Here is a 27,979-nt window from a genome sequence, read left to right on the forward strand (position 1 = left end):
GCTGCACATTTGGGTGCCTGGGCTTAGTGCAGCAGACAGCGATACACAGGAGGAAGGCAAGAAAACAGCAGATAGCTGCCTGCAATGCTGCTGTCATCGCATCCAGGCAGGCATGGGAGGGATGGGTACCCCCACTTCATAAAATGGGGTTCTAGCCAAAAGGGGCAGGTTGAAACACTGAAAGCTGGCAAAGACACACTAACACAACATTAAGGTTTTTGTATTTTTTTCCTAAAGGTAATTTCAGTTAAAGGTGGGAGGTGAGTAAGCTCTGCCTCCAGCTACACCACCTCCTCCCCAGAGCAGGACCTGGGCTTTCTCCTCCTGCTCTGTGGAAAGCAGAGGGGCTGATGCAGAGGTGCCCGCAAGCCCCTCAGTCACTGCTGCAGGTGAATGCAGGTAGGGCTCTGCTCCTGTGGGCTGTGCTGTGTTAGGGAGCTGTCAGCACCTCGGCTTCCCAGAGTTCTGCACATTGAAGAGCCGCTTCAAGAAGTAAAGCTGCAGGACCCCAGAGAGGACAATGACACAGCTCTGAGCCATCGACCACCAGTTGACATAGTGGTAGTTGGACTCAAGGAGGAAGGAGTCAGCCCCTTTCCTCATCCGGGCGAAGTTGTAGAACCTCCACATGTGGAAGATGTGGACCTGCAGTTTCTGAATGCTGTCCTGCAGACATAGCCCAGCAGGAGAAGAAAAAGGTGCTTACCAGCCATGCTCAGGTGGATTGTGCTGCTGAGGAGCTGGCAGAGCCCTTGCAGGAACATCCACTGAGCCACCAGCTTGGTTCAACACCAAGACAGGTAGCAGCACTGACATCAAGCAGGGACAAATGTTCTTCCTTGGTCCCTCAGGAAGAACTTGCCCATCCCTACCACGGGATGCTGCTGGAGGCCAGCACTGTTGCATTCAGTTCTGGCCTATTTTTGCATCAGCCTGACCCACGTGCTGTTTTGAAGCACTCTGTGGCAGAAGCAGCACTTACCTCAATGGCATCCAATGTGTCATTCAGCTGTTTCCTCTCTTCTGGCTGCTCCTTTTCCATGTTGAAGCCATCATAGTAGACACCAAAGTTGAGATACACCTGCACAAAGCCAAAGTGATTTTGCCCATTGTCCAGGCACAGCTGATAAAAACCTGCAGAGAGAAGTGGAGGTTTTTGTTCCTTAAGCTATTTCAAGACAGGGCTGCTTCTAGCACTTAATGCTAATGTGTGCTGGCAGGGAGGACACCGTGACCACACAACACACATCAGCACTATGGGGAGTGCACACCCCACAGAGCCCACCCAGCCCCAGGGGACACGGGCAGCAGGGACCTGTCTCCTTGGTCAGGAAGTTGATCTGTCCTCGCACATCCTGGGAGGCGCCGAGCTGGAAGCCATTGGGGTCTCTTGCTGTGGCCAGGATGTACCTGCTGTTGGCAATGCCTGTCGCCCGCTGCACCTGGAGGTGGGAGACACCCAACAGCAGGGCTGGGACACTGCCCAAAGGGAGACATCACCTAAGGGTCTTTTGTGCCCAATTCTTCACTTAGGAAAACAGAAGGCAGGAGTCCAGCAAAGTTTCCTGTGCTTGGCTGTCAGCAGGAGCTGAGGGTGCTGGCTGCACTCTGAAGCATTAAATGCCTCCTGCCACTGCCAACTACACATAAAAGGAAAACAAAACCCACAGACTTGAGAAGGGTCACCTCTCAGTTCTTTGTCCTTGCCCGTGGTGCTGCTGGCATTCACAGACAGGTAGGGGGCCACGTTGGGTTGCTGTCAGGGGTCCCAGGAGGGGAGAGCAGGCTCCAAGCATGTTCTCAGCCCTGCAGAGCAACTCCCAGCTGTCTGCTGGCTTTGGGGCTGAGCAAGAGCATGTTTGGGGTTGGCTGGGCTTGTGCTACATCCTGGGGCTGTTCCCACACGAGCGCTGTGAGGCTGCTCTGCCAAGCACAAGGTGGTGGCAGCTGTGTCCCCACGCTCCTTCAGCCAGCAGTGTAAACAGGAGATTAAAGGGCTTCAGTCTCCCTCGTGGGAAGGGGACTGTGCACAGGGACAAACTGATACAGCTGCACCTGAGACCTTCAGCACTCCTCCCAGCCGTAGCTCAGAGGGAAGCTGAGGTCCTGCAATGGCCTCCAGCCAGCCCAGCACTCTTGCAGCACTGAGCTTGCCCCAGCGAGCTCCTTCTGTGTACAGGGCCACCACATCCAGAGCACTCTGTATCTCCTCACTCTGAACATACTCATGTTTTCAGCGTGTTTGAAAATAATAGATGGGATTGATGATGAGAAAGCAAACTGCCTTAAAAAAAAAAAAAAAAAAGCTCAGTCCCTAGGACCAGCCATTGAAGTTACTGCAGCCATTCCCTGTTGCAACCAAGGATGTTCCCCTCCACCTTGAGGACAGCAAGGCTGGAGTTCAACTGGCACATAGCTGTTATCCTACAAAGGCTACTTTCGTACATCAGCCTCACCATGGGACTAACAAGGAGGAGGAGGACTGCCCACTGCAGGACCACAGAGCTGCTGCTTGAGGCCAACCCAATGCAGCCATTCCCCCAAACCCATTGGCAGAAGCATCATGCTCACAACTTCACAGGATGCGTCCCACAGCACTCACCTCAAAGCTGAAGAAGAAATTGCCACTCTGGTGTGCGAACTGCCAGAAGCACTCAGTGGTGCCAGCATGGACAACGATGGCAAAGTCATAGCGGTCAGCACCGCGGAACAGGGGCTCATTGCTGGTCCCGCTCAGGGGCTCAGTCCTGGGGCACACAGCAGGACCTGGCAGCCCCAGCACCAGGAGCACCAGCAGCAGCATGCTGCTTCCAGCTGGGCAGCAGCACAGAGCCGAGGCAGCAGCGTTATCAATCATTAACTGGCCTGTGCTGCTGCACAGTATCGCTCAGCAGGAGCAGGCTCCACTCCTCAAGGTGATATTGGTGCACAGCAGGACTTGGTCTGCTTTCTTCATGTAGGATCTCATCCAACTGAACCCTTCTGCTAAGGGCCAAGGCTGCTGCGAAGTGCCACAATCACCAGCAGCACCTCCTGTCTGCACAGCACTGCTCCAGGTCCCAGCCAGATTCATTCTGCTTGCAGACTAATGCTGCCAGTACTTGTGAGCAAAGCAATTAATCACACTGGTGATTCCTGCCCCACTGCATGATTCTCACCAAGTCCAGAACTGGCCCCTGCAAGAGTGGTCCCATCTACCTGCAGCTGTTCCAGCACAAATAGTGTTACAGCAGCAGAGGGAAATGCACAGCCACAAGCAGGTGGCAGGAGAAGCTCACTCCAGCAGCTGCTAAAGGGCAGAGGGGAAAGCAGGTGTTTCCAAACAGACTGCTACCCCGCACTAGCTCTACAGCTGCTTCAGTGAGCCCAGAGCATTGATTAAAAAGGAAACAAAACCCCTTCCAAAAAAAGAAACTAAAGAAGTAGACAGATCAGAGGGTGGAAGTGCATGCTATTCCAGTAATCCCTCCAGATCTAACTCTTCAGTGCTGGTGTAGGGCACATCTGCCACACTGCCTAGCTTTTGTGCACTGGCTCACAGCACACATGAAGCCCCCAGCTGTAAGTCCAGAGGCTACAGAACAACTAAAAAAGCAACAAGCCTGGGTGGGCTTTCCAGCATTTCTAGGGTTTCTATACCAGTCACTCTCACCCCACAGTGCTTTTAGGAAATGCCACTTTGACTTCAAAGCCATGAGACGACTTCAATGCCTGTGAGGTGGCACTTCACACCTTCAGAGCATCTCTGTTCCACCTCCCGCTACCTGCTGCTGACAACATCCCTGCAGGCTCAGGCAGCAAATGAACAGGTCACCACACAGCCAGGGCTCCAAACCGTCTCAATTGCTATCAGAGAGGTACAAATTCACATATTACAACTCTTGAAACTCATCAGCAAAGAACTTTATTTTATAGAAGACACCACTCAGTCATTTGAAGGCAAGAAACAGTACCCTCAGGGCTCACATGCTTGCAGAGGTTGCATACAGGATACTGTTACCGGGAAGAAGACAATAAGTCACAATCAACATCATTAAGCGCTGGATTGTTTAACATAGGACCAATTTTTACTTACTTAAAAAAAAAAAAAAAAAAAAAGTTGCTTAAGTCTCAGAAGAGAGGGAGCATCCCACCTGCAGGCTAGAAAAATATTTCTGGGAGAAGAATTGCCTTACCTAAAGCTCTTCCCAGAAACTGTGGGACTGTGTTGCTTCTCCGAAGGAAGGAGTACAAATAGATGAAACAAAACTTGAATAGTTTTAGACAAGTTAAACATAAAAACAGCCACTGACAGTTACCCAGATATTGTCAAATGGCAGAACAGAAGACATCTCAGCAGCCCATCAGGTTGGCTGCAGTTGTCAGGCAGGAAAAAGAAGTCCCAATCCAGGCCATTTCCTAGTACATGCATTCAAACGGTAGCTTCTGCCAACTGCAGAAGACATAAACCTTGCAGCTACAACTCAAGACACAAGGCTCCTTAGAAACCACATCTGACAAGAATCACCTGCAGCAGCAGCCTCTGGTATGACAATGCAGAGGGGCTTACCACACACATCAGGGAAGTGCCCTGCAGCTTTGCTGTATTGCTATGGTCAACCTTTAAAGAACAAGAACACTGTAATACTAAGGATCCCATGGTCCCCAACTTTAGACGATGCCCAGCTTTTTCATGGTCCGATAGCGGTCCTTGATCTGCACTGCCGTGCGGTTCTGGAAGGGGTATTTCTCAGAAATGGTCTTCCACCTCCCTTCCCCATACTTCCTCACGCCGTCTTTGATCCACTCACTTTCCTGCACTGTCCATTTCTAAAAAAAGCAGGTAAGCAGCATTCTGTGAGTTTAGAGAACAGTTTCATAAGGGAGTTATACAGCACAGTTCTCAGCAGAACATCTCCTTCCTAATTAGTTTTCCTTTATCATCTGTGCTAGGAACGTGGAGGAAAGGCAGAACCGTTCTGTCAAAAGCACACAAACATCCAAAAAATCATTTCATTGTAGATGAGCTCTCATAACTGAGATAAGAATACGCCAAGCTCCAGCACAAACTCCAGTGGTTCTGCTTCCAAAATACAACACTAATCACAGAAGAGGAATTGTCCATTGATGCAGCAGCAAGCAGAGATACAGAGTACTCAGTGCTTACCTCCCACACAGCTGCACAGAAGCAGTGTTAAAATTGCAAGGTCAAGTCTGCTGAATTTTTGCATGGGAGGCAAATTAAACAGAATTGCAGAAAGCAATCACAAGCACAAAAGCACTGCTTTGTGTACAGCTGCACAAGAGCTAGCAGCCATTCACTTACAAGTACGGCTGACAGTTATTTGGAGCTGTTGGAAGGTATCAGCTGCCTCACGTACATCCCTCACCTGAACAAGATGCTGAACCTCTCCAATGCTCACAAACTTACTTCTGTATGCTGTGCACCAGGGAAGAGCAGCTTTACTCAAATACCCAATACCTGATATGCAGGAGGCACAGAACCATAACCATCAAATCTGTTTTTAAAGGACAAACTCACACCAGCTCTGTAGACACAAAGACCGAGACAACTAACCATGCCTCAATGCTGCAAGGTCTCAGCAAGAACCACTCTCCAGCCCAGCCTGTGTGCATGATAGCAGCTCAGCCTGCTGCACGGGACTACACCAGGGTGTCCTCATCAACATTTCCAATCATTTTATAACTTGCTTTTCTCTACAGATGTGTTCTGATTTCAAACCTTACAGAAAGGCTGCAAGAACTCATTACCTGTTTCTTGGAACCATAGACTGTAGAGTTGTTGCTGCTTGTCTCAGTTAATGCTGAAAAGCAAAACAAGGGAATTACACTGAGTAACAAATGCAACATCAGGACAGACATTCCTAAGAGATGGCCTTTGGTTTAACTGCCGAGCTCGAGTTGCTTACAATGAGAAAATCCCATGACATACAATAAAAGTAGATTAATTTATCCCTCTCTTTTCTGCAGTCTCTCTCTTTTAAACTCTGACTACTTTCTGTAAAGCTTCCCAATAAGATTGGCTTATTGGCTTTGTTTTAAACTAGTCAGTATATCAAGAACAGGGGCATATACCCAGACTGGGGCTATACTCTGTGCTGAGGCTGGAATTAGGCATTCTGGACCCTCATCCACTCCTTTTAACTAGCAGTGCCAGCCAAGCCATGCATGTAGCCACAGAGGTAGCTAGACCAGAAAAGTCATCTGCCTGAAAAAGTAAACTCAACCTTTATTTCATGACTACAAAGCAGGAAAAGGGAAGGAGATGTATTTCCAATATTCTCATCCTTTAAGTTGAGCACAATTAGTCTGGAAGTTGAACAGAAGGTCTTGCTACACATTTCAGACTAAGAAGAACAAAACCCAAATATCTCAAATATCTCAGCATTAGACAACTGACCACTTTTTTCTCTTTTTTTTTTTTTGGGGGGGGGGGGAAGGGGAGGGGAGACCAGAAATCATAAATCAGACACCAAAGGTAGCAAGGCATCTACAAATAAGACACAAAACCAGGATTATCATCAGGATTATCATCAGCTAACACCTGTGACAGCAGATCTGTATTTACCTGCATCTGCAAAGAGCTCATCTTCATCACTCCAGCTGTCTTTTCTTTCTTCACAATATGAACTACTCCACTTTGGTTTAGAGGTCCTGAAAGCAGGCAAGCATTTACTTCAGCTAATGGCTAGTAAGATTTTGGTGGAGGAGGGCAGAGCCAGCTAGAGCACAGCAGGCAAGTAATGCAGAAAAACATATCACAAAGCAATGTGTAAACAAGCTCCCCTCCTCCATTCCCCCCAAAGTGAGGTTAAGTCCTTAAGAGCCCCTGCTGGAAGCTACCAGCTCTATCTCACTCAACTACAAGTGGCATGTTGTATTTTGTAATCTGCAAAGCCCAACAACCTCATATTAACAGCACCAGTAAACCAACAAGCACTGAGCTTTCCAGGCCACCACAAACAGCACTAACTCAACAACAGTTCAGGGCAGGAAGCCTGTAGTATTTCTAAGCATCGCTTAGAAGTTTCCACTATTAACACTGAGGGCAGCTAAACTAGAAGAGCCTTTGTGAGGAAACACGCCTCAGTGCTGTTACCTGCTCACAAACAAGTGAAATTAAGCTAGGCACTTTAGGAATACTTCCTGAAGTTCATGCATGGCTATCACATCCAATACAGCTGGATGGAAATAAAGTCCCAGTGTCATCTCTGGAGATTAAGCTTAGCCCTGAGCAAGGCACTTGAGAGATTTCACCACTGCTTACACTAATGCACACTGCATGATAGCACATGATGCTTGAGGCCACTCTGGTGTTTCAGAGCAAGACAACATGTCTCCAAAGAAGCTACACAAAGATCTGTACTGCCTACCTTCAAAAACTAAACCTTAGGTTCTTAGCAATTATCAGCCAGGAAACTACAAGAAACTGTGATTTATTTCTCTCCTGAACACAAAGTTCTCCTCAAACAATCTTTCCAGTTTCACTCCTGGAGGTCCAAAGTATTACTGCTCTCTGCTGTGTATCTCTGCTAACTAAAGAACAGCAACTGAAGCAGGAAGCTGTCACACCCTTGCTATGGCTTACAGAAGGAGATACTCTTGAGACTTAACTTAGGAGTCTCATACCAGTATTAACCTCAGATTTCTTCCGGTGAGCATACTTTGCTGTTTTCTGTAGGAAATACAAAAATTAAAAATCTAAAATCCCTCTACCTCCTTCACAGCAGTAATTTCAGCTATAAGGTAAGTGGTAACAAATTCCAGAAACAGTCAGAAAGCTGCAACTAAGAGCTTCTTAGCCAGATGTGTTTCAGAAAAAAAAGTTTGAGATTCTACAAAGGGCAGAAAGGTTACCCCCACCATGACTGTCAGAAACATCTATCAATATTAATGGCACTGGCTGACCGACTGCTGCTGGATCACTGCCACCTCTACTAACCAAACAGCAAGTTATAACAACAGTTTACTACACATGCTAGTGGAGAAGGAAGGCCAATATAGTTGTACTGAATTAAAGAAAGGTTTCTTGTCATTCATACTGGTAAAGTTATTCTATGTGAAAATACTGGCTGCAGGTTTGATCATAGCACAAGAGACAGGCTTCATACTCAACCTTTCAGCAGATACAGGCTGGTCAGACAATTCCTGAACAGGTCTATAGGCAGAAGATACAACACGTTCCTGGGAAGAGTCTGGGCTTTCACTTGACTTGCTGCACTGGCTGCCTTGGTCCATGACCATTTTGCTTATGGTAAACAAACGTTTGCTCTTATGGGGTATTTCAGGAGAGTCTATGGTCTCAGAACCTTGATTCTTCTCTTCTTTCCGTCTCTTGGTTCTGTGGGATACAGAAGGAGACATTTGCTGGGGGGAAGGTAAGTCTGTTTCATCCAGTTTGTTGAAGAGTGCATCTGAATCCGGGGAGTTGGACAGCATCTTGAAAGCTTCTCTCAGAACAGAAATTCCGTACGTGGTTACAGTTCTAAAGGGCCTCCTACAAAATAAACAAAACTAAGCAGCTTGTAAGTATTTCACCTAAATGGTTCCACTTCACTGATATCAGTCTTTTCCCCATCCTTGCCCCTCACCAATTCTCTATGACTCTATGGTGCAAATAAAAGCTACTAAAGAAGTCAATCCCAACCCTTCCGCCCACCCTCCTTAAGGAGGCTGCCAAGGCCACCTAGCACAGTCAAATTTTATCTACAACACAGGGCCAGATTTCTCCGCCCACCTTTCCAAATCCCTGGAGGACACTCCTGCATGCACTGGAGCTGCGGCTGCTGGTTGTTCAGATACTTCCATAGGTACTGAAAAAGCTTTTGAGCAATTAACAGCTGCTATTCTAGGCTGAGGAACCGTTGGGTAACTAGCATTTTTCACAGGCTCAGAAGCTCCTGCTGTGTCCTTTGCCCTTTCAGCAGGGCTGGGTGCTCTCACCACATCTCTGGCTGTTTCTGGGCACTGTGGAGCTTTTACAAGGTCCTTTCTCCTTTCAGCAGGGCTGGGCGTTCTCACTGTGTCTGCACACTCTGGAGCTCCTGACAGGTTCTTTGCAGTTTCAGCAGGGCTGGGAGCTCTCACATCTCTTGCTGTGCCCGCATGCCCTAGAGCAACCGCTGGGTCCTTTGTGCTCTCAGCAGGGCTGGGTGCTCTCACCACATCTCTGGCTGTTTCTGCACACTCTGGAGCTCCTGGCAGGTTCTCTGTCATTTCAGGGGGACTTGGAGCTCCCACTACATCTCTTGCAGTTTCCGCACATCTTGGAGCTCCTAGTGAATCCTCTGTACTTTCAGCATGGCAGGGAGCTCCTTCAACATCTTTCCCTGTTTCTACATGCTCTGGAGCTCCAGTCGGGTCTTTTGCCATTTCAGGGTGGCTCGGAGCTCTCACCACATTTCTTGTAGTTTCTGCACGCCTCAGAGTTCCCACTGAGTGCTTTACCCTTCTTAAGGGCTCATAAGCTTCTTCCTGGTCTTCTGTCCTACTTGGAGACTCAGGAATCACTGATGAGCGCTTTGGCTCTTCAGCACGTTCTGAATTCAGACTCTTCATCATCTTTGATAGAAAAAAAGAGCATGTAACCATTAAAATGATAATTCACTGCAACACCATTCAACTTCATGCTCTAAGGGCATTTTTAGCTGTTACTTGCAGTTCACTGAGCACTATGTACAGAGTTCATGCCTACCAATTAAAGCCTGTAACAGTTGAAAAGCATCTGCAACTGCTTAAACCTTATAGAAACAGATTTAAGGTATTTCAGATTTAATCCACTATTACTTGAACTCTGCAATTTTGCACGTACAAGCCAAATTACTGTATTGAATGGTCTCATGGAAAGGTGAGCATTCTCCCCAAGATTCCATTTCATGCCCTGTCCTACTGCACGTGAGGGCAGAAGCCAGCACAGGGCTGGAAGCAGGTGAACAGGGCAAACACACACCGTTACCAGCAGTGGCTCTGAGGTATCCACATAGGCCTTCAGGAACTGAAACATATACTGCTGGAAGTTCACGTATGAGAAGTCTCTGATTATTGGATGAGCACGATTCTTCTCCCGGATGATAGTCTGCAACTCAGTCCTCTTTTTCTGAAGGAGGCAAAAATGCTCTGAGTAGTTATTGGGCCTATAGGTGACAACCTGAGGAATTGGGCCTGGGTGCCTTTCCTGGATGCTATGTAAGCCCAACTAATTTAAACTGACCTAAGTTAAGGAAAAAGTTGGAAAAATAGGAGATCTAACTGTTTTCAGCAATTCTGTTAGCTTCCTGCGCCCCAGGCAGTACACTGCATTCAAACAGGAGTGGGGTCTCTTCCCACCCTCCTTGCCAGCTCCTGCTCTAGCACATAAGCTTGAGTTTGTCCTGAGGCAAAAAATGAATGAGGGAACGTGTCACTCTGAAGTGACAACCAACAGACTGGGGAATGCTCAATGCTAAGGATTCATCTTTCAAGAGCTCATTTCATTTCACCACTTCTACTTTTTCTTCTTTTTCAGATCTACCCAAGGTTCTTGTGTCACAGTGAAACTTATGGCTGTGGTAGAAGTCACAAATGCCCCACAAGCTGTCACAGCCCTCATCCATCTTTCATTCAGGTGCCAACTCACGTGGTTTCCGGTATCCTTCTCCATGTGTCTCTTCAAAACTGCCAAAGCTTTACTGAACTCTTTGTTTTTTATGCAGACAATAACAGCCTATGAGAGAAAAAAAGACCAATTTATCTGTCGATATTGTGTTAACTCTACTTCCAATTAAAAAGCACATGCAATAATCACCATGGCACACAGGTAACCCCCTGGCTCTCAGTGCAAGCTAGCATTCAGTTCTACAGTAAGCAGTGAAGAAGCACACACACTGAAGAGATGCATTTGCAGCCAACACGCTGCTAATTATAACAGTTCTCATGTTACAAAACTACTGTTGCTCACAGAAAACTACACGAACACAAGACACGAGCAGTTTATTTATTAGAAAAGGTCTTACAGCTTCCTTCAGTACTTTGTGGATGAATTCTATCTTCTTTTCAGGCACACTGAATTCTTTTGCAATCAGCTGCAGGATCCCAATTGCTGACTCAAGAGGAGTGAGCTCTGTCTCTTTATCAAAGGTGCAATCTACAAAAATTCACAGCCCACGGTTTCAGAAGCAGACACAGAAGCTGTTTGATCACAAGCTCTAGAGCTACCGATAAGAACAACAGGCAGGGCGCCCACAGCACGCCAAGTCCCTCCGGGAGGGTCGCGACCCACAGAGGCAGCGCCCGGCCTCGGGAAACCGACCCCGCGGGGACCCACCGAGGTTCTCGCCTTCCTCGATGCGCGACAGGAACTGCATGACGCGCAGCATCTGGGCCACCGCCGGCTCCCGCTCCAAGGGTCGCACGAGCAGCGCTGCGGGACAAGACGGGTTACGGGGGTCGGTCACTACGGGGGTCGGTCACGGAGCGCCCGGTGCCCCCCGCCCCGGCCCGCCCCGCACCCTGCATGACATCGCGGAGCTGCCGGAAGTCGCGGTTCCTCCCGGCGCGGTAGGCCGCCACGGCCTGGTGAAAGTAGAACTGCAGCACCCAGCGGTTCACCGCCTGCTCGCGGTCGTCGCTCCGCGTCGACGCCTTCTCCTGCTCCTCCATTGCGGCCCGCGACCGCTTCGCCGCCATCCCGCCAGGAAGTGACGCGCGGCGCACACGGAAGTGACGACGGCACCACGCCAACGCTACCCCCCCCCCCCCCCCAAAGATCCCCCCCCCCCCAACGGCGACTGCAGTTTTTATCGCGAGAAGTGATCCGCCATCACCGGCGTGCCCCGCGCCAGCCCCGCCGCGCTGCTGCCCCCTGGCGGGCCGGAGGTGCGCTCGGGTGCCAAGGATCCCATCTGCACGGCCGGGAGAGTTCTATCGGCTCCTCGTGGCCCGGCTGCTCGCAAGCCCCTCGTTACTCCCTGTTACAGGAGAGGTCACAGAACCATGGAGTTAGATGAGTTAGAAAGCTCTAAAGGCCGTTGGGTCCAACCCCCTGCAATGAACTCTTTGAACCCATAGCTCGATCTGGTTCTCATAGCCCTTCCTGCCTGGCTTTGAATGGATCCCTCCCTCGTCCTGCCAGCCACTTTGCTTTTCGTGCAGCCCAGGATGCGGTTGTCTTTCTGGGCTGAGGGCACAGTGCTGCCATCCATCGGTGCACCCAAGTTCTTTTTGGCAGGACTGTGCTCTATCCTTCCCCCCCCGCCTTGTACCGATAGCAGGGCACTTGGCTTGAACCTCGTGAGGTTCTCCTGGGCCTACTGCTCAAGCCTGTCTAGTTCTCTGTGGATGGCATATCCCAGCACCACGGGCAATGCTCCCTGCCACAGGGAATCCCACAAGTGATCCAGCGAGGGAGCAGCACAAGCACCCTGCTGGTGCCAGCCTTGGTGCTGCAAGCTGGCCCTGCAGCCACACCGCGCCTCACTCATCTCAGAGGCCGCTTCACCTCAGGTGGAAAAGCACGTGGCAATTCCTCTCACGTGAGGTTATCCAGGATACTCCCAGCCCTCCACCCCTGGCCAGAGGAGAAGGAAACGCACATGAGAAAAATCCGTGTGTCAAGTGGAAAACAGTAAAACTGGGAGGGGATTTTATTGGCAAACAAAGGGAGATAAAAATAACCGTGTGAGGCCCAGCGGCAGCGGCTCGCCCCAGGCAGCACGGGTCAGAGGGAGCTGTGCGAGGGAACGGTGTCACGCGGCCAGCACGGTGAGCAGGCTGCAGTAGGAAGGCTGCAGAGGGAGATAGGGACGGCTGCTTCCTGGGCTGAGACGAGTTGACAGCAACGCGCTTTGATTAGGATAGTCATTTCATTAGGATTTCATGAACAACGTGATCGAGCTCTTTCTGTGTCACAGTGTGTAAGGACGTGGGACAAGGCCAGGACTCCTAAACCTCACCTCTCTCCCTGATCTGAGGATTTTGAGCAACTGCATTTACTTCTGCTATGAGACAGAGAAGAGTTCTTGGAGCCCTCTCTCCCATGAAACAATGGAAATGTTCTCCTGGAGCCACATGGCAGCCACGCAGGGGCGGCCTGCCCCCTCCAGCCCTGTGGAATTCAAGGAAAGCAGAGCAGAGCTGTGGCTCACCAGGCCAAGCCTTCTGACTCCCCTGCTTCCGGCAGTGCTCACCCCTGTGGTACCCACCAGCACCTCCCTGCCATTCCATGAGGGCCTCAGCACAGCTCAGTAGCTCCCTCCCTATCTTGGAAAATCAAGCTGCTCCAGGTTAGGGCAGATGGATGGGATTTTTGCAGCCCCTGTGATCTCTCTGACAGCAGCAGCTGAAGCAGCCGTAGCACAGTCATGCTGACAGTCACTGTGGCACAGAGTTGAGAGGGTGCTAATCCCTGCAGCTCTGCTGCTAGCAGGGCATGTGGCAGGGGCTGCAGTCCTGGCATCTCAAATAAGTCTTTTCTCCCACATGGTCTCCTGGCCTGCCTGTGCCAACTATGGGCTATCAGCATCCAGCACTGGAAAATGATTCTATATTTGTGATTTCCAGAGAAGCCTCAGCACTACAAACCATGCTCTCTCAATCTTTTGTGACGAATGAAGAGGAAGCAGGGATTATGGAAGTGAGATCAGGAATGTTGCGAGCCTTTCTGTCCTCTTTCACTGAATCCTTTCCCAGTGTCACCATCAATTCCCTTTCAGGAAAAGGTTTGGTGTTTTGTGTGCCAAAAGAAACACTGGGCAGGAAGACACAAATTACAGTCATGCTTGTGCTTTTTAGTCTTAACTAGCTGATTTATGGATTTTGATGAAGCGATTACAGATGAAAGAAAACATTCCAGGGAACAAGATCTACACGTTGCTGAGGTCTCGTGTCTGTCCTTCTGTTCGATTTATAGTGGAAAACAAAATAGGAAAATTACTGGGGGCATTCTGGTCACCGCACAGCCCTTTCTCTCCTGTGCATTTGTGCACCCACTGTGTGCTTGGTGTTGCACCAAGTGGAAGACAGCATCTGCCCCAAAGGGCCTGCGCCCTGAACAGACATGCTGTAGATTTCTGACTTCTGTTGGATAATGATCATGGGGAACAGTAATTGAATCCTGTTGCTCTTCAAATAAATACAGAAGTTGTTTGTCACCACAATCAGAATTTGTATTGCTAATGTGCCTTGAAAACCTTGTCCTGGACCAGGATCCCACTGTACTGCATACAAATGCAGAAAAGATACTATGCCAAGTAGTCTTGGAAAGATAGTGGATAGGTACAGAAAAATAGTAACAAAACTGTTATCAGAATAGAAAGAGGAAATGCTGAGGAGAATAATGAGATTGTCTTGAAGAATATATGCAGAAACCCTCCAAGCATGCAAGCTGCAAAGATGAAAGCACAAGGGCACTTATTTGAAAATTTATCTCATGGTGCAGAAAATGATGTGTAAACAAACTAGAGACAAAAGGCAAATGCTTCCTAATAAAATTAAGACAGGCAGCAATGTGCTGAACAGATCTAGGGAAAGGGACATTGTTTTTGATGCAATCCACGCGTAGTGGAAATGCTTAGTCCAGGCCTGAAACAGTGATTGAACACCTGGTGGGCAGGCAGGGCCAACCCAGGGTAGCTCAGGTGCAAGCAATGCGCCTGAGTGACAGGAAGAGGTGGAGTCAGGATCCATCCCTTTCCAGGTCTCATTTAAGGGTTGGCAGGAAGCAGTGAGGGTTTCTTACTGAAAATCTCCTACCTACTAGAAGCCTTCTAAAGGTAAGCAGTTTTCCTTTCTTTGTTTCTGTCTCCTTAGTTGTTTAGGCTTGTTCTTGTTTTCTGTGGCACGGGACTGTGCTACTCTGCTATTATTGCTATTCTTTCCATTATGTTATCATATTATGGTATTACACTCTGGATGGGCCTAGCAGATAAATGCAGAGATAGGTAGCCTGGCTAAAGCAAGGGTAGAACAACCTTTACAACAGCCTTCTGTTTGAAATGGGGCAGGGCTGCACTTGCTAAGGCTAGGCAGAAGGATGTTGTGGCAACAATGATGCAAGGTAAAATCCTAGAAGGAGTTAATAGGATATAATCTGATGAGGGCAAGGAGAATTTGCCCTAAGAAATGTTCCTCAGAAATGAAACTGAAAGACTCTATGTCACATTGGTACCTCTGTGCCAGAGAGGAAGCTTAGATTACAGGCAAAATCAGAAATGCATCCTTAAGGGCTGGAAAGAGCTACATAAGAAAGGATTGGAAGAGGAAAAATAAGCTCAAGGTATAGCTACTTTGAGACATGGCTACTGATTAGGTAATTGTGAAAAGGTTTCAGAACAGGTAAAAACGTCAATGCATACAAAATCTGCTTGAATAAGTGTATAACTTGCTGGAATAGAGGATATATCTGATTTCCCAGTTACGGGTGAAGGATCTGTGTTACTCTGAAAGTAGATGGAGAGGGTGCTGTGAGATCTGTGCCCTCCAGACTCTGACAGAGCTAGAGAGAGGATAAGGATTTCAAGAACAGTGAGTTTGCAGCTGGAAAAAAAACAGCCATTAAAGATGAAAGCACTGAGAAACAGGGAGGTATACAAGCTTTATGGTCATCTAAATATGTGCCTGTAAAGTAATAGAGTGTAACGTAGAGGCTGTCCTCACAAAAGCCTGCAATTCAATAAAGCACAGAGCAAAGGCAGAGCTGGTGCACACAGCCCTGTGCTGCTGCACCCCGGGCTCTGAGCGATGCTGTGCCCTCCTGTGTGGCGGAGGCACGCGGTGCCCTGTGGTACTTCATCGGGGTGGAACCCCAACTGCAGGTGTGCAGTGCTGCAGACCTTTAACCTTCAGCCAGTGTCAGTGATGGTATCAGCACTTCTTTCCACACAGGGCTTTTCTGCTGCCTCAGCAGTTGCGTTAGAACAAACAAACCGCAGCTGTGAGCTCACGTGTGAAAAGCAGTGACTTCACGAACAGCCTGTCTGTCCCTAACCTGCCTGGAGGGAGCGGACCTTTAGGCATGGGTAACGAGGCAGCGCTCCGGGAATGTTACAGCACTGGCTCGTTGTTAAGATGCACAAGATTAAGGTTTTCTTTATTTACAGAAGGAGCAGCCGTTCTGCTCGGCTCTGGAACCCAAAGCGCCCCGCGGCGCTGCGCCTCCGAGGTGGGCGGCGGGGTCAGGCTGAGCGAGGTGAGCCGCTGCGCCTTCCCGCCTTCCCGCTCCGGCCGCTCGCCATTGGCCATCGCCCGGCGCGGCGCTCACCTATTGGTTGCGACCGGTGCCGGGAGTCGCCTCACCGCCGGGGCCGCTCGCTCCTCATTGGCCGGCGCGCTCGGCCCAGCGCGGCAGCGGGCCGTTAGCGTTGGAGCAGGAGGGGGGCGGCTACTCCCGACATCGCTACGGCGGCCGCCGCGGGCCCAACCGCGCGTTCCGCGAAGCTGCCGGCGGCCAGCATGGATACCGGGAAGCGGACGGAGGCCGGGGGCTGCGCGGAGGAGGCGGCCGGGCCCGTGTTCACGTTGGAGGAGGTGGGGAAGCGGAACTCCAACCGCGAGGCCTGGCTGGTCATCCACGGGCGCGTCTACGATGTCACCCGTTTCCTGGAGGAGGTGAGGCGGGGCGGGGTCCGGCGGGCCGGGCCAGGGGAAGGGCCGGGCCGGGGGTCGGGTTGGAGGTGCGGGTGCGCAGGGCCCCTCCGTGTCCCGAGACCGGCCCGGAGAAGGAGGGAGGAGAGGAGGCCCGGGCCCGCCGGGAGCCCCGCGCTGTAATGGGCGCGCCGCGGCCTGCGGTCAGAGCCCGGCGGTGCGGCACCAGGCCGGCTGCGCCTCTCTGCCGTGAGAAAGCGGCTTGGAAGGGCCGCGGTGCGCTGTGACATCTCCGGTTCCCTGGCTGCAGGGACGAAAATTGTGTCTAGGACTCGATGCTACTATTGCTTCTAACAGAGCTGTTAGAAGCTGCTTGTCCTTGCTGTTTGGAGCTAAAAACAGAGCGCGGTGAAGTGCTAACAAAATTTCCAAAGGGTTTTTGTCTCAGCTGAAAGTAACGCCAAGCCCTCTGTCGTATCCGTAGGTAACAATGAGAGCTGGTTTGAGCCGGCTGTAGGAGAGCACTTCATTACAAATCTTCAAGTTCCTGCTTGCTGGTTTTGCTTGTGTAAATTAAACCTCTGTTTTCCTGCAGGCATGTATGATTAAAGCACGTCTGCTATGTACTCATCGCATCGCATGTAGCGACAAACCCCTTTGGTGAGGTGTAAGAGGTTTTCCAGATAGGAGGAGGCTGAGAATGTGGCAGCTGGAAGCAGTGGCTTTCTGTGTAGCTTTCCAGTGTTTGTAGACAGGATATAAAGTTGCATATGATTTATTTTGCTCTTAGGATCCAGCATCATAATGCTTCATTCTGAATCTCATTTGCGCTTTGAGTCTTCCTCTCAATACTTAGAGAGCCTCTAAGGTATGTCAGTGTACATATGAGGAATTTCAGTCACTCTTACCATGGTGGCTTGAGATGGCCTTTGCTATAGTTAGATTTTCACTGCTTGCAGCTTTTAAACCAGAAATTACTATTTTTCCTTTCAGGGCTGTAAATGAGTCCTGGCTTCTAGCTCCTTTGCTCAGCTCTGCCTGCTCTTAATACTCAAGCAGTGTTTTCAGGTGTCTTTGTCAGGTGCAGGATCTGAAAAGCAGCCTGATGAGCACCTATTGTTCTTGGGCATTTGATATGTGTGGGGGCTCCAGGCACCCAGTCCATAGGAAGGCTGGAAGAAGGGATCTGTAGGACAGTGGGATGGTGACTTGTGGAAGTGTGGCTGCAGGGTGCTGGGCACAGCACGCCATCAGCTGACACTCAGCTGCTTGTTGTACAGGAGAGCCCACAGCTCTATCTGAGATGCAGGACTGGTTGTACACCTAGCTGTGTATGTCCACAAAAGTACCTGTGCTGTGCTGTAAAGAGCAGTCAGGGTGGGAAAGGGAAGACAATCCTACTAAGCATGGCTTAGCTCAGGAAGCCACTGAACAGTGGAGCTATGAGCAGAATGAAGGTCTGTGAGCAGTTTGGGCAGCTGACTGCTGCCTTTATGCATCATCCCCCTCATGTTTGTGTTCCCTGGCGTTCGGTCAACCTGTCATCTGGCACCTGTCATGTTCCTGAGAGTAGGGCACAAAACTGGGCTCAGCAGCTCTGCTAACCAAATGAAGTGGACAGGGTGGCAGGGCAGATTTTGAACACTTTTTATTATGTGGGTTTCTGAAAGCATTCATGTTTGCCTGCCTCTAAACACTTAGTACAAGGAGCAGGGGAGCATCATAGAAGCTGGCTGCAGCCTGTTTCAAAACAAACAATGTTTCTTCACACAACAGGGAGCAGACCTTTCTCACCAAAGAACATTAAGGATGCAAGAAGGTTAGGCAGCTTCAGGGGAAGACGGGACAAAAATGTGGAAAAGTAATTCACTATTTGTTTCTAAATAACAAAGCACCTGGGGCTTAGGAAGAGCCAAAACCAGCTGGAAGCTGGGGAGGTACTTGCAGGAAGCATGTGCCCTGTCTTATATTTGACTCAGTGTATGATTACGGTTGTTGCTTATTGCTTTCAGAATTAAGAGATAGGAAAAAAATAAATCTTGGACGATTTTTTTTTTTAGAATCACAATTTCCAGGGTATTTATCTGCAGACCCATGATGTGTATGACACTTTTGCAGCATGGGTGCTGTGCAGTGGTCACAGTCTTCACCTTGGTTCTTTCTGCTAAGATGGCATCTGGATTCTGCTTTCTGGAGTGCCTTCAGAAAATTCCTTTGTTCTACCCCAGCAATTTGGGTGGAGTGCTGTAGATGTTTCATACAAAAGAAATTTGTGTTGCCATTCCCAAGCCCTTTCTCCCATTTGTATTTTTCTGACATAAAAATTTACTTGATTAGGGAAGGAAGAAGAGTAAGGCTACCCTTGTAAATATAGTAGTGTGGCTAGCAAATGCTCTCTGCTATCTAAAGCTTGTAAACATAAATCACAGCCTAATTTATTGGTAAAAATACACTTTGTATCTGTTATCCCACTGTAATCAGTCCAGTGACAGGAGAACAATGTGTAGCTGATCAGAACCAGGAGTGTTTTCTTGTTTAAAGGTTACAGTTGTCTGATAAACTGTTCTGCTTTAAAGCTCCAGGTTGTTGTAACTGCAGCTATCAAAGTTTCAGTGGGTAATATTTTCCCTTGATCTTGTGTAGTCACTGAAGCAGTGTCTAATTGTTGCCTTTTCTGGCCTTTGGCCATGGATTATTTGAACAAGATTGCTGAATTCTGCTGGAGCATTGCCTCGGAGCAGTTTGTTATCTCTAAGAAGCCTCCTTGCTAGAAGGTTGTTGAATGTTGCTTCATGATTTCTGCAGTGTAGGTGCAGCAGGTCAGCCGTTAACTAGCCAACTCAAAATCTGTGTGCTAGTAGTAGGAAAACAATATTGAAATCTTTTTCTCTGCACATAATTCCTGCATACTCAGATGTATGTGAAACCAAAACTGTGAGGGAGAAGGAGGAATGTCAGGGATCTGGTTTTCCTTATGCTGACTTGTTCTAGTGCTATGGAGACAGACTTAGGGAAACCTGCTTCATGTCTTCAACAAGTTGTGAAGGGCGTGTGGTTGATGAACACCATTTGTGTAGGTGTTTTTCTGGGCTGATGGTACTGACACATTGCTATGGCATAGAAATACTCTCTCCTTTCATGGCATATTTCTCTAATAATGGCATCTGGAAATTAAAGCTTTTGCATCTCTTCTGAATTTGATTTTGTCTTATCTGATCCAGCAACCTAATTAACCACAGTTTGCTGTTGCTTCTGAACTCGCTGGTAGTTTGCCACGGGTCTGTAAGGGTGGCTGCCACATGTGGACAGGCACTTGGCATTTGTGGAGAGACAGCTCCAGGCTCTCACCTTCTGCATCGAGTTTCTGTGTTGCATTCTCTGAAGCCTTTGCCATGTGCTGTCAGCAGTGCAGTTAGTTCTGACTGCTGCTGCTACACATCCCTTCTAAAAGCTTTGCAGAGAGAGAGCATCTCCTTGGCTTTCACCAATAAAACCTTGCTGGCTGAACACAGAACATGAGAAATACATGAGCTGCTCCTAAATACTAATTAGAGGGAGAGTCATCTTATTTTACCTGCTGCCTTAGAGCATCAGTGTGTATTTAAGTTCGGATTGCATATGGGGTTACTCAGTGTCCTGCTGCTATTCTCTGCCTTGTGGGAGCCAGTCTTGGACTCAGAGAGCTTGATTCAAAGGTCACATGAAAATGATTCATTTGAGATCATCTGCTGTAGCTCCAAGTATTATGCATACTCTGCAAATCCTGGGTTTTATTCCACCTTATCCTTCTGACTGCGACAAGGGCAGCCACCTATCCCTGTGCTGTGGGGCTACGGAGTGCCTTGTGCTCGTGGCAGCTGCTGCTTGTGCTCCCAGACAGCAGGGTTCCCTCTGTAGAGCTGTTTCCTCTGCTCAGTGGCACTGGGTATGTCCTTCCAGGACCAGTGCCTTGAGACTATTACTGCTGCTGTCATCAGGTACTTAATGCATTATGTATGTGAGACTCCAGAGACAGGGAGGTCCTGGTTACACTATTGTTGCTAAGGAAGAATTTGAAGGGCTGGCACTTGGGCCTGTCTCTTATTCTCGTTGGCTTTTGTCTGTTCGTTTTCACAAGGAGAAAAGCTTTATTTTTGGTCATTATTTCTTCTGAAAGTACATTTTATTTACAGAGTTTGCCACGCTTCTCAAAGTTTGTGTTTTTCTGCAGGAGCTGTAGCTTTAGGAAGTTTTGTGCCAGAGTAGATGACTTGTATAAATAGTCTGGTTTTATATGTGCTTGGGTATGACAAGGTAAGAGCTGTCTGGCTGCAGTTGTGGGTGTCTAGACTAGAGAGTTCTGTCAGAAATAAGATATGCCAAAAATTTTAGATTTTTTTTCTTTGGCTTAGTGATAATGATGGACAGATGTGCATGAGCAAATAATTATTGGAGATTTAGCAAGTGCATAGGAAGGCTTCAGAACCAAACATGCAAAGAGGAGTAACCTTTGCCATTCTCTCTTGCACTGGTTCCCACCAAAAGCAGGCAGCCACTCCATGTTCTGTCTTACTGCAGGGTTTTGTCTGCTCATCTAGGATGGATGACTAGGAAAGCAGGGTAATATTAAAAAAAAAAAAAAAAAAAAAAAATCTCAGTTCTGAAATGAGATTTCTATCAAGATATTCCAAAAGAGTTCTTGTAGAAATCTTAATGGTTGGCCCTTCATCCCCTCATTTCTTTGCAAATGGATCTTTACAAGAGTGTTCTGTAAACTGGGCTACTGCACACATCATGCAGAACAAGATGCAGCATCCCACCACTACAACCATGTCTGACAGTGTGAGCTAAGGAGTGCTGTGGTGACCTAAAGTGGTCCTGCTGCAGCCTCTGCTCCTTGTGACTCTCATGCACCCAGGTCTGTAGTGAGTTCACTCACAATGACCAGCAGGCAGTCATTTCCTTTTTTTGGTGGGCTGGTTTTCTGCTACAGCAGCCCCTGACCTGGCTGCCTGTGAGATCAGGTGAGCCTTGGTGCAGGAGCAGTGCGACATGTGGCTGGGCTCAGAGGGGAGCAGCAGAGCGGAGCCTTGCTTGGTTTTACAGCTGAGAAGAGCTAATACCTGAGTGCTGCCCAGCTGCCTCCCAGGCCTGCAGACTTTGCCCTTCATGGTTGCTGAGAGAGCTCTGTGTTGATTGTGTTACATACCTGGCCAATAAAGGGATTTATTCAGAATAAAGAGCTCTGATACGGGGATTGGAGAGTTGGCTGCAGCAGCTCCCTGGAGTAAGCAACTGTACTGTTTTTGTGTCCACATGGAGTATGTTTGGTATGAGGTGGGATAGCCAAGTGAGAATATTTAGGCTTTTGGGAGAAAAACCAAACAAGCTGAAGAAAGAAGGGCAATAACAACTGTTCTGTGTCTGTGGGAAGGAAAAGGGTATTACAGAGGAAAAACAGGTCTTTTAGTCCTTTAATGTGAAATTTACTCTAAATTCTTCAGTTCCAGGCTTCAGGTTGTTAGAGGAATTTCAGGCAGGCATTGAGTGAGTCTCATCTTCTCATGCAGCCATTTAGTGCCTGTTGCCTAGTGCTCTGCAAAGCTGGGTTAGTCCTTGTGTGTGGACTCAGCAGTCTGATCACTTTATTGGTTTAACTGGATTAGCTGGTAGTTTAAGCAGAACTATTTCTTCCCATACACACACTGTAAATAGATTGTACACTGCTGGCCTTGTAGTTACTGCTTTCTATTGCCAATCTGTTCCTGGAATTCTGGTACTGACAGTGTTGAGAGCCCAACCCATCAAGGAAAATAGCACTGCACTAGGGATTTTTCAGTCTGTGCTGCTTGGTCTTGTCTGTGGCCGTCTGTCACCACCAGCAATGCCAGTGTTGTGGGGGTGTCCTGTGTATATGGTGTTTCTGTTGTTGCAGCTCCTGAATTTCTGAAATCAGTATGTGATGTCAAACGGTAGATTTAAGTACTTTTCTTTCTCCACCAGGTACCAAGTAGCTGTATGCTGAATCAAGTTCAGTACTGGTGCAGCTATGCTCAAGCTATAGCTTCTTATGTCACTGCAGCTTCCCTTTGTTCTTCTCCACTCTTCATTGTACAGCTACATGCAAAGGCTGTTGTTTTTTTGTCAGATCTGAAGAAGTAGAACATCATTTCCTCCACTGATGCCTGTGAATGCAGCATTGTCTTGTGCTTCACTGAGAGTTGAGTTGTCTCCGGAAAGTTCTTAAGAAAAAATAATGCAGCAGAGGCTCCTCTGCAAGAGAGTCTGGTTTGTGCAGTGAGGCCAATGAAAAGGTACATGAGGATATGCTTTCTTCTGTAATATTTTCTTGCCTAAATCGGTTGCAGAATTTTAGGAGAGTTGGTTTTGCTGTAGGGGGCTAAGCTGTGCTTCTCTGTGTAAGTTGGAGATTTGCCTCTTTGGAAAGGTTTTTATTTTATGCAAGGTATTTCCCAGGCTGTGCAGCATGCATTGTTCTTTGTGACTTCCTGAAGCAGAGGCTGGATGACTGAATCTTTGGTAGATGCTACTGATGTTGGTTTCATTCATAAGGAATGAAAAGGGCCAGAAAGGCTGCTGAGAATCTGGATACCTCTTTTGCACTCAACCTTTTGTTCACCTTAAGTCTTCTCTTTCAGCATCCAGGTGGAGAAGAGGTTTTGCTTGAACAAGCTGGAAGAGATGCCACAGAGAGCTTTGAAGATGTTGGTCATTCCACAGATGCCAGGGAGATGCTCAAGCAGTACTACATAGGGGAGGTCCACCCGGTAAGGACCAGCCCTCTTTCAAACACAGGATAGGATGCTGTAGAAGTGTGCCTTTCCTTTACGTAAATGTACACCAAGATGAGTCTTGCACAATAAGTAGTTAAGTTTTTATACAGTGTCACCCAGGATTTCTGCTGAGGAAAGAGGATTGCTGCTGAAAATAAAACCAAATTAGTTTTCTTTTCCCACTGTTCAGAACAGGTTTCTCCCTTCAATTAAATTGGTGGCACTTAAAGGAGCTAACCATATCAGCTGCTCCTTAGCTGATAGTACTATAACTTCCTTGTGCCTGTAGTTTAGAATTCAGGAAGATGAGAGATGACGGGCATGACACAAACACCAGCTTCCTGCCTACTACAAATACAGTGCCTTTGGATGCTGTAGATATGTCTGCTTTGAAAAGTGGAGTCCAGGCAATTGCTGGTATGATGCAGACTGTGTACAGAGCAATTCCCTCATCATGACTGTAATGACTGCAGGTTTCTCTTGAAGTCACTGCTTATCACTTTTTTCCTTTTTCTCTGCCTATGACAGGATGACCGTAAAAAGGGAGGTTCCAAGGTAAGCTATTCATGTTTTACTGTTCCATTTTATTTAATGCTGAGGAAACTATATTATGCTTACAAAATGAACAAAGAAGTCACCACACCTTTTATTTTGCTCTTTCTTTTTGTCTTTTTCCTCTCTGTGGAGTTTGTGGCTTTATGCTTACGAACTACAGAAACAAATCTTCTAAGCAAATGATTCCTTTCTTCTTGTTCAGAAGCTCAGCAAGCACTTCAGTGTGAAAATGGAAGTGTTTTTTTTGTGCCTTCTCTTCTCTGACATCAGCAATGCTATTTCTACACCTTGAGCCACAGACTATATTTTTGCAGTACTCACTGTGTCCTGATGACTGAACTGTTAGTGTTGTTACATTCAAGCCAAGAGACAGGCGCAGCCACCATGGGATTGGCTGTAAAACAAGAATTCTCTGTTAACTGCCCTAGAAATCATAGGTGTTGGTTAAAACTTGGGTACTCCTGGATTAGAATGGGATACAGTGTTGCAAAAATGCCTTCAAAACGGATAGGGAGAGGGAAATGGTAATAAATAGAATACCATCTGAAAGGTAAACATGTGTCCTGCAGCTGGTTTCTCTTCTTGCTTGGCTTGAAAGCTTGGACCAAGCACAGCTCTGTTTTCAACAACACTTTCATTAGATGTTGTTCGAAGCAGGGCTACTTGTAGGGTACTGGGAATCAATAATATCAACAGAGAGCAGCAACTGAAGCCCTTGGGAGAACTTGGTTATTACAGTCAGTCATAGAAAGAAAATAATTCATGCTAGGTAAAGCCTATTCATAGTTATAAAGCAGGGCTGCATGATTATGCGTTCACCTTAACATTATATTGTTTGGTTCAACTCTGTTTCATTTACAGAATGATGTGCTTAAAATGTGCATAGAAATTAATCTGAGCTATACTGCTGGATATGAGTTAAATATTTTTGCAGATATTTTTCTATTCTAAACAAAGTCCAGTGGGTCTTTCTCTAGTGTGCAACATCTGTTTTAAAAGTGGACCCAAGTATAATTTGAACAGATGGAAGTAATGTGGATCCCACCTATTTATTTTTTACCAGGAAAAAAAAGTGACTGCATACTCTTATGACTCAGGTCAGAGGTAACTCCCCACAGTTAAATGTTAACGTTTAGCGTCCACTGATGGGGTGTTGTGGCAGAAAAGAAAGCACTACGATTCTCAAGAAGTGGAGGTAATATTGTTTAGAATGGACAAGTAAGGTGGTTTTTGGCTGGCAGATATGGGAGAACAGCAACAGCCACTGAGAAAGAGGTTGTAGAATTGATAAAGTAATTTTCAGCTGACTGGAAAAAGTACTTAATTCTCAGATTTTTTTTTTTGAAAATAGTATTAAAGTTTGGAGACAGGTTGTATGTGAAGGAAGATTCAAAGAGACTTTGCAGTTGTATGTGTCAGTGGCCAAGCAGTAAGATAGCAGATAGGGATGCAGACAGAGGTTTGGAAAAGGGATCATGGTGAGATGATTATCTGTATCAGCATGAGCTGGCAATGTGCACTTGCAGTCCAGAAGGCCAACCATATCCTGGGCTGCATCAAGAGAAGTGTGACCAGCAGGTTGAGGGAGGTGATTCTGTCCCTCTACTCAGCTCTCATGAGACCTGGAGTACTGCGTCCAGTTCTGGAGCCCCCAACACAAGAAGGACATGGAGCTGTTGGAGCAAGTCCAGAGGAGGGCCATGAAGATGATCAGAGGGCTGGAGCACCTCCCCCATGGGGACAGGCTGAGAGAGCTGGGGCTCCTAAGCCTGGAAAAGGCTCCGAGAAGACCTTATAATGGCCTTCCAGTACCTGAAGGGGCCTATAGAAAACTGGGGGGAACTTTTTATCAGAGCAGGTAGTGACAGGATGAAGGGAAACGGTTTTAAACTGGAAGAAGGTAGATTTAGATTAGATATTGGGAAGAAATTCTTGACTGTGAGAGTGGTGAAACACTGGAACAGGTTGCTCAGTGAGGTTGTGTATGCTCTGTCTTGGAAGCATTCAAGGCCAGGCTGGATGGGACTGTGTCCCTGCCTATAGCAGGGGAAGTTGGAATTAGATGATCTTAAAGGTCTCTTCCAACCCAAACCATTCTATGGATCTATGATCATCGGTTACCCTCTGTGTCACATAAAAAGAACAGAGAGGTTTCAAGATCATTTTTTGTTTTGAGAGTTCCAGTTGAAAATTGAGAGCTGGGTGGGAAGGTTTAGACTAATAGAATGTGAAGGTGGGGAGGAGGGCAAACATCCCCAGAAGCATCTACACTTCTGAGAGAGAGAGAATGTTTAGAAAAGAAAGAGGAGGGTTATTTTTCCTCTGCTTTTGCAATTGCATGTCTAGTCTTGCAGTCTTATTAGCATGACTTAGGATATTTTTTTTCCTGCTAACTCCCTCTTTCTTCTTTCAGGATCAAAATAAGACATCCTCAGGACAAGCAAGGTATAGTATCTTCTTAAGAGCAAGAAACTGGGAGAATGGGACTCTCCATTTGTGTAACTGTAGATTAGCTCTAGCAGGCAGGAAAAAAATTGAGATGTTACTGTACTGTTATTCCAACGAGCGGGTACTCCAAAATAAGCTGCCAAACTGCATGACACTGGGTTAGCTGTGCATCTCTCTTGTTGGAGATGGAGGTGCAGCCAGTGGTGAGACATCTCTTCACACTGAGCAGAGCAGGCACCCTGGGATTTTTTAGCTTGAATTCTCTGTCCACGTGTTCACATTGCACAAGTGTAGTTGCACTCCTCTTGTGGGTACTCACAACAGTGTGCATTTTTTCGAAGGATCTTTATGGTGACCAGTGCAATTTAGTTGAGAATTCAGGAGTGCTTGTAACCAGAACACAAACTTAGTCTTTTCTATTAGGATTTTTTTTTTTTAAGGAGGCTGCTGAAGGTGAGCCTGTGCCTGTGGTCTCAGGTTTATGAGTAAGGATGATTTATTGTGGGGTAGCTGTAGTAATTTCCATCCTTGAGTCAACTCGGCTGTTTGTATAGCATAAATTGACAGTCTGGCTTATTTCAGAAAAGAAAACAACAAAAAACTCAAATTGGTTTCTGTATGTGCCAGGCTGGAAAGTTCAGCAACCCAGCTGCTGTTTTATAAGCAACCAAGCCATCCCTGCAGTCGCAGGGGCCTCTCACAGGGGCGGGGAAGCCCTGAGCATGGGACAGCTAGAGCTGTTCTGTCCTCTGTCCTGAGTAGTCGATCTGTGAGCTGGTGGGAGATGGGTGAAAACAGATGTAGCAAGTAGTGAATGTATTGAATGTGTTATTAACTTAATACTTTCTTCTTTTTTTGTGTGTGTTTCGGTGTGTGTTTTTTGTTTTTGTTTTATCCTCCCCATAGCTTCTGGTCAACATGGCTAATCCCCATCTTTGGAGCACTAGTCATAGGTTTAATGTATCGCTATTACATAATGGATGGGAGATCGTCTTGAACTGACCTTGATAGGACCTCAGAAAGTCTGAAAAAGCAGGTATGAGAGAGAGTGCATGCACGCAACACATGGAATTCTGGTTTCCTTCACCTTTGATGCCTTGCTTTTAGCTTTGTTGAGTGATGTTCATATCCATGGGACCAAGGTCATATCAAACTGTCTTAATTCTGCCACCCAGGAATCTGTCATACTTGAGTTTTGCTGTGGCAGAGCAAGTGAAGCATCCTGTTATTGTTACATCTGTGTGTGGTCTCCCTGGTGTGTGCGTGCTTGCACTCTCTCTCTCTTGCTCACTGAAGTAAAACACAGATAACCTTTTCCTTTCAATGCCTTTTTGTTAAGCCAGACAACATGAAACAGCTGCTAGTGAGCCTGTGGATTTGCCTCAGTACTTCACACAGCACTGTCAGAAATAAACTGCAAATTATCTACAATCCTGTCCAGAAGAGATTTTGAGAGATTCAATTCCACAGTAACTTTCTCAGTGCATGCAGGCAACACTAATTGGAGCAGCAGGAAGTTGTTAGCTTTGCTACCTCTTTCTGTGTCTGTTTTTAACGGTTCAACAAATATAAATATTTTAAAAGTGATCCTGTTGATTTTGTAATATTTCTACTTGTCCTTTTAACATGTATATTCTGTGAAACAA

At 47.3% G+C, this 27,979-nt stretch overlaps 3 protein-coding genes across 5 annotated transcripts; 1 reads left to right on the plus strand and 2 right to left on the minus strand.

The window, feature by feature from the left end:
- Window positions 1-224: 224 nt before the first annotated feature.
- On the minus strand, window positions 225-3,851 carry TMED6 (transmembrane p24 trafficking protein 6). Its single transcript, XM_031615088.2, has 4 exons — window positions 2,603-3,851; window positions 1,316-1,442; window positions 983-1,134; window positions 225-666 (listed from the first exon to the last, which is right to left on the minus strand). The coding sequence occupies exons 1-4, from the start codon at window positions 2,855-2,857 to the stop codon at window positions 442-444; spliced, it is 759 nt and encodes a 252-aa protein (XP_031470948.1). The 5' UTR covers window positions 2,858-3,851; the 3' UTR covers window positions 225-441.
- A 227-nt stretch (window positions 3,852-4,078) lies between these two features.
- TERF2 (telomeric repeat binding factor 2) lies at window positions 4,079-11,725 on the minus strand. 2 transcript variants are annotated; one of them, XM_031615045.2, is made up of 10 exons: window positions 11,487-11,725; window positions 11,303-11,398; window positions 10,992-11,122; window positions 10,616-10,702; window positions 9,950-10,096; window positions 8,738-9,561; window positions 8,117-8,341; window positions 6,569-6,654; window positions 5,752-5,804; window positions 4,079-4,809 (listed from the first exon to the last, which is right to left on the minus strand). In XM_031615045.2, the coding sequence occupies exons 1-10, from the start codon at window positions 11,662-11,664 to the stop codon at window positions 4,651-4,653; spliced, it is 1,986 nt and encodes a 661-aa protein (XP_031470905.2). In that variant the 5' UTR covers window positions 11,665-11,725; the 3' UTR covers window positions 4,079-4,650. The 2 variants fall into 2 exon arrangements, with proteins under 2 accessions (XP_031470905.2, XP_031470904.2); XM_031615044.2 differs by having other exon boundaries at window positions 8,117-8,497.
- Window positions 11,726-16,191: 4,466 nt separating this feature from the next.
- Window positions 16,192-27,979, plus strand: CYB5B (cytochrome b5 type B). 2 transcript variants are annotated; one of them, XM_031615085.2, is made up of 5 exons: window positions 16,192-16,581; window positions 23,196-23,324; window positions 23,859-23,885; window positions 26,299-26,330; window positions 27,677-27,979. In XM_031615085.2, the coding sequence occupies exons 1-5, from the start codon at window positions 16,426-16,428 to the stop codon at window positions 27,744-27,746; spliced, it is 414 nt and encodes a 137-aa protein (XP_031470945.1). In that variant the 5' UTR covers window positions 16,192-16,425; the 3' UTR covers window positions 27,747-27,979. The 2 variants fall into 2 exon arrangements, with proteins under 2 accessions (XP_031470945.1, XP_031470944.1); XM_031615084.2 differs by having other exon boundaries at window positions 16,268-16,581; window positions 27,240-27,979.

Source organism: Phasianus colchicus, chromosome 13 (assembly GCF_987193195.1).
Source record: "Phasianus colchicus chromosome 13, bPhaCol1.hap1.1, whole genome shotgun sequence".
Classification (NCBI taxonomy): domain Eukaryota; kingdom Metazoa; phylum Chordata; class Aves; order Galliformes; family Phasianidae; genus Phasianus; species Phasianus colchicus.

What these genes read in the sequence shown, in the direction of transcription:
- CYB5B (XM_031615084.2), top strand. Translation starts at nt 16,426, where the DNA reads ATGGATACCGGGAAGCGGACGGAGGCCGGGGGCTGCGCGGAGGAGGCG. An exon ending in TCACCCGTTTCCTGGAGGAG is followed by an intron (nt 16,582 to 23,195) that starts GTGAGGCGGGGC and finishes CTTCTCTTTCAG; the next exon opens with CATCCAGGTGGAGAAGAGGT. An exon ending in ACATCCTCAGGACAAGCAAG is followed by an intron (nt 26,331 to 27,239) that starts GTATAGTATCTT and finishes TCCTCCCCATAG; the next exon opens with CTTCTGGTCAACATGGCTAA.
- TMED6 (XM_031615088.2), bottom strand. Translation starts at nt 2,857, where the DNA reads ATGATTGATAACGCTGCTGCCTCGGCTCTGTGCTGCTGCCCAGCTGGA. An exon ending in ATTTCTTCTTCAGCTTTGAG is followed by an intron (nt 1,443 to 2,602) that starts GTGAGTGCTGTG and finishes TCCCACCTCCAG; the next exon opens with GTGCAGCGGGCGACAGGCAT. An exon ending in CTTCCTGACCAAGGAGACAG is followed by an intron (nt 1,135 to 1,315) that starts GTCCCTGCTGCC and finishes TTCTCTCTGCAG; the next exon opens with GTTTTTATCAGCTGTGCCTG.
- TERF2 (XM_031615044.2), bottom strand. Translation starts at nt 11,664, where the DNA reads ATGGCGGCGAAGCGGTCGCGGGCCGCAATGGAGGAGCAGGAGAAGGCG. An exon ending in CAGCCTGTATCTGCTGAAAG is followed by an intron (nt 6,655 to 8,116) that starts GTTGAGTATGAA and finishes GCCTGCTTTCAG; the next exon opens with GACCTCTAAACCAAAGTGGA. An exon ending in TGAGCTCTTTGCAGATGCAG is followed by an intron (nt 5,805 to 6,568) that starts GTAAATACAGAT and finishes TTTGCTTTTCAG; the next exon opens with CATTAACTGAGACAAGCAGC.